This window comes from Oryzias melastigma, linkage group LG7 (assembly GCF_002922805.2).
Source record: "Oryzias melastigma strain HK-1 linkage group LG7, ASM292280v2, whole genome shotgun sequence".
Taxonomy (NCBI): Eukaryota; Metazoa; Chordata; class Actinopteri; order Beloniformes; family Adrianichthyidae; genus Oryzias; species Oryzias melastigma.
Window position 1 is genome coordinate 3,809,923 of NC_050518.1, and position 4,678 is coordinate 3,814,600.

Consider the following 4,678-nt stretch of genomic DNA (forward strand, 5'->3'; position numbering starts at 1 on the left):
TCCTTCAATTTTTCACTTGTACCCTTTGAGGGTTTTTTAAGTTTACTATGTTTATTTAACAACCATCTGGTTTTCATTCACCTCAAGCCGATCCTGATTTTACCCCATAGTTGGGGTACACCCTGGATAGTTGCAGACAAAAATCTTATTTTTTTTCCCATCATACGTTTTCTGCATTGAGTTTCCCTTTACACATTTAACACAATGTGTTAAGGCACATAGAAGATGTCTCATCTATCTCATTTGCCTTTAGGGTAATCAGATTATCAGTGTGTGATGTCATACTGGCTACATATTTTATGTAAATTTTGTTTGATAACGAGGAGTTTTTGTACAGGCTTGTGCAATCGACTGTGGCCTAGAATAGATTGTAGCATTTCTTACAATTTTAGAAAACATTTGATTTACTATTGAAGTGAGGCTCCCAAAAGGGACAGAAATTAAATATGTACTAAAGTAATACATTACTTATTATAAATTGCAGCAAAAGTATTAGGCAAGAGTAAAAAAAAGGCAGTAAACTAAGAATGCTTGCAGAAATGTAAATAATAATTGTTTATTTCTATAAATCTACTAACTGCAAAATCAGCGAACAATAGAAATGTTAAAATCAAAACATTATTTGGTGATAGAAACCTGCCAGCTCTGGAGGCTCCCTTTGAGGCTGGAAATTGTGCTAAAGCTGCAACTCAAAGTTAAGGTGTTAAACATGGATAGGAGAGGATAAGATGGGATGCACTAAATCAGGGGTCTGCAACCTTTTTCAGTAAAAGAGCCATTTGAACCTGTTTGGTACAGATGAAAACCTAATAGGAGCAACAAAGCCTTTTTATTATTTTTTCCCTTTTAGGAAAATTTTAGGCTACTTTACATCATTGCATTGTTTTTTTGTTTTTTTAAGTATGACTTATATTTATTTTGGCGTGGAATTAAATAGATAAATATTAAGATAAACCTGGAATTTTCTCATGGTGTAAAGTCGTTTTTTAGTTTTGACTGAAGCTCAAATGACTTTCTTTCAAAATAAAAGACAGTCTGTTCCAAAGAGTAACATTCAAGAGAAGCAAATGTATTTGTAAACAACACGAGCCAAAAATAACATTTTCTCCTGTTATACTTTAAGTTTACTTTGGTAACCTGTCATCCTTTTTCCTACTTACTACTGCTGTTAACTGGAGCATGATTTCAAAACATGATTGGTTAAATGATCCAGTAGAAAAAGCATATGAAGAATACGCAAATCTATATATTTTAGCCACTCCCCTCTGAATAGCTAATGACCAATTGTTATGCAAATGTACTTTTAATTTCTTAAAATAAACTCAGGAATCAGAAAAGATCAGACTTTTTACCAAATTTTTTCCTAGTATTTGTAATCTGTATATTCTACAGGAAGCGCAGAGTAAACAAGGCCTAATGATGTCAGCAGGCGTATAAAAACCATTACAGTTTATTTTCTAGAACAATCTCAGCCTAGATTCACTTTATCCAAAATAAATTAAATTGATGCTAAGTCAGCAACCTTTTAAGAATTACTATTATTTTATTTTTCCTTAGCCAGAGAGCCACTGTAGAGGGGTAAAAGAGCCCTGGAGCCGCAGGTTGCAGACCCCTGCACTAAATGAATCACAAAGAAAAGATTAGTTTCGTATCAATGACGGCATCAAGGTTACTGCGATAAGACAAAATAAATGGAAAAATACTACAACAACATGTTAGAAATACTTGCCTTGTACACAGTAACAAAGGGATTGTCTTTTTAGCATCAAAAGCTAACTTTTCAAACTCAAAAAGGCTAAAACGGGTCAGCAGTTGTGTATCATTTTGTGTACGTCTCTTTTAATGTCATGCCTGTTATTTTATCCTTTCACAATTTATTTCTTAAACATTTTCTTGACTGGATTGTTACAGAAAAATGTTTAAAATCTCAGAAGCCATTCTGACAATCTTTATTTTAAAATGAGTTTGTAAATCATTTTTATATTTCTCTTCTTTTTTCCCCTCTCAACTTTTGTTCAATGCCAGAGTTATCAAGGACTTTATGATACAAGGAGGAGACTTTGTCAATGTAAGTACTGACTGGTTAACATTCTCCTCATCTCTCTAAGGCTGGACTAACACAGAAAGTGTTTCATTTCTTTTAGGTTTTGACTTCAGTAAACAGCTCAAACTGGTTCCTTCGTCAGTAACCTGAGATTAATTTTTAATAGATATTCAATGTAGATTCACCTGGTCTAACTCCTGCAGGTGTACAACACCTACAAAAGTAGACTTTTCAATCACTCACAGAAGACTCTTAACGGGTCTACGGGCACTTTCAAATGTAGGTCAAAGTCTTAGTTTATAAACTAAGAGACTATGAAAATGTTTTGTGGAAATGCTGTCTTGCATTACAACAGATCATAAACTCATGCTGGAGAATGAAAAAACCTTTACTGTAGGCTAAACATGATAAGTGCAAGAACTAAGAACTAAATCAAGAAAGAGAAATAACCAAAAATGTGAACAAAAACATTTTCATTAGAGCAGCATTTTTTTCTTGACCACTAAGTGATGGTCAGGTACATTTTTAGTGAAAAATTAAAGCTGCTCCAGTATCTGATGATAGCAGGTATAGGAAGCTTTCTCCCTCTTGTGGTTTAAAACTGAATTACAGTACATGTCATGTGCTCTGCTGAGAATGCTCAGTGCTGTTGTTTTCCTGCAGGGGGATGGAACCGGCGTCTGCAGCATCTACAGAGGACCATTTGCTGATGAAAACTTCAAGCTGAAGCACTCTGCTCCAGGTCTTCTTTCTATGGTAGGTATGCTAAAGAATAAACAGAATGGAAGAGAAAGAACACCAAATATTTTGCATGTCTTGTTGTCAACTATGTCAGATAAGACTGGACTGAAACAAATATTTTCTGTATTTCCCATTGATTTCTCTTGCAGGCCAACAGTGGTCCAGGGACAAATGGTTGCCAGTTCTTCATTACCTGCACAAAGTGTGACTGGTTAGATGGGAAACATGTTGTTTTTGGTAAGTAATTATTAGGACAGGAGCTGTTTTTATTTATTTATTTAGTTAAAATCATGTGCTTGATTAAGATTCTTGAGTGTATTCTTTTTTCAGGAAAAGTGGTTGATGGTTTGCTGATCATGAGAAAAATTGAGGTAAAAATTTAACCTTCATTGACTATTATTAAAAAATGTTTATCAAACAGATTAGAACTAATTTAATTAAATAAAAGGAAATAAAAAAGTTAGCATAAAGCAGGAATTTATAAGCAGACAGCAATAAGTTGTAAATTATATATACTATATATTGTTTTCCTTGAACTCAAAAGACAATTTATAAAAAGTCTGGAGTTGGAGACAAGCAATTGTTCTGTCGAGGCAAAAGGTTCATCTTTCAGTTTGAAGAAGTGTATTTCTGAGAAAAGATTTTTCACATGGACCTGTGTTACTTCATCGTAATCGGATTTTAACCCTTTTTTAAGTTGGATTGTCTTAATGAAAACTGCAAAAAAAATCATGAAAACGAAACAAGTCATGTTGTTAAATGCAGATTGAGTGACTTTTATCCTATCAAACTTCTTTTTAAACCATTTTCTTGCCATTACCACATTAAATCCCTTGATGCATATTGATGCAAATATGCACCAAACCACTTTGGCTTCAAAATGATCTTAATTTAGCGTTTTTTGATAGCAAAACCATGATTTTTCATAGCTTGAAATAAATTCTGGGTTAACAATTTTACTTTAGTGATGTTTACTTTCTTCGTTTTTTGAATAAAATCTTTAAGGTTAGGAGAATTGTGTTGAAAGTCCTATTTATTAATAATCTGGTCATTCTGACATGTTCTTCTTTCTTCAACCAGAATGTGCCCACAGGACCCAACAACAAGCCAAAACTCCCAATCCTTATCGCTCAATGTGGAGAAATGTAATTCAGCCATTTACAAAACTCTCATCATATGTTTTTTTTTCTTTTTTTCTTTTTGTGTCAATAAGTTCTGTGAAACTTCATCATAAACTTCATGGTGTGATTTTTTTAGCATCCAAAGTGAAAAAAAAATGTATATTTTATTTTTGGCCATTAGACAATAATTGTTTGCTCCCACTTTGTTATCAAATGAAACAAATAAATTGTTTTATACTAAAAACAAAATTGCTTCTTTTCCCCATATTTTTACATTTTATTGATTTTCCACAGAATGTAGATTTCATTGTTTTTTTTTATTTGATGTGCATTTAAAATATGTAGATCTATGCAAAGTATGCATTTTGGTCTGTTTAACAAGCTTTATATAATTTTTTATACAAATTTTACATTTTGATTCTAGTCCTGTTATCCAACTTTCCTGAGGTAATGTGTTTTGTTGTCCATGTCTCTTAAACTCAACACTGACACCTGAGTCGAGCGTAAAAGGGCAGCGAGTTTCTTGACAGAAAACCAGACTTTGGCTGTCTAATGTTGAATCTGAGAAGTCCCTGGTGACACACCAGCTCATGTGTGTAAAGACAAACTATAAAGGGTCTCAGCTTAATCATCTTTTGAGCTATTTTCAAAGTGTTCCCAGCGTTATTTTAATTGTGATTGTCATTTCTAGGTAAAATAAAACAATCAGTGATGTTTTTGCTGTAGTTTACCAGTAATTTGCCTCTGAATTGTGGGTGGGCCAGTTGGCATG

At 33.3% G+C, this 4,678-nt stretch overlaps 1 protein-coding gene across 1 annotated transcript in view; it reads left to right on the forward strand.

Annotated features, from left to right (window-relative positions):
- The window catches only part of ppih (peptidylprolyl isomerase H (cyclophilin H)), a 19,193-nt gene extending 15,038 nt beyond the window's left edge, over positions 1-4,155 (forward strand). The window contains exons 5-9 of the mRNA XM_024293971.2: positions 2,026-2,068; positions 2,708-2,800; positions 2,935-3,022; positions 3,116-3,156; positions 3,866-4,155. Coding sequence (XP_024149739.1) covers positions 2,026-2,068; positions 2,708-2,800; positions 2,935-3,022; positions 3,116-3,156; positions 3,866-3,934 — 334 coding nt within the window. The 3' untranslated portion in view covers positions 3,935-4,155. The remainder of the gene's footprint in view (positions 1-2,025; positions 2,069-2,707; positions 2,801-2,934; positions 3,023-3,115; positions 3,157-3,865) is intronic.
- The last annotated feature ends 523 nt before the right edge of the window (positions 4,156-4,678 follow it).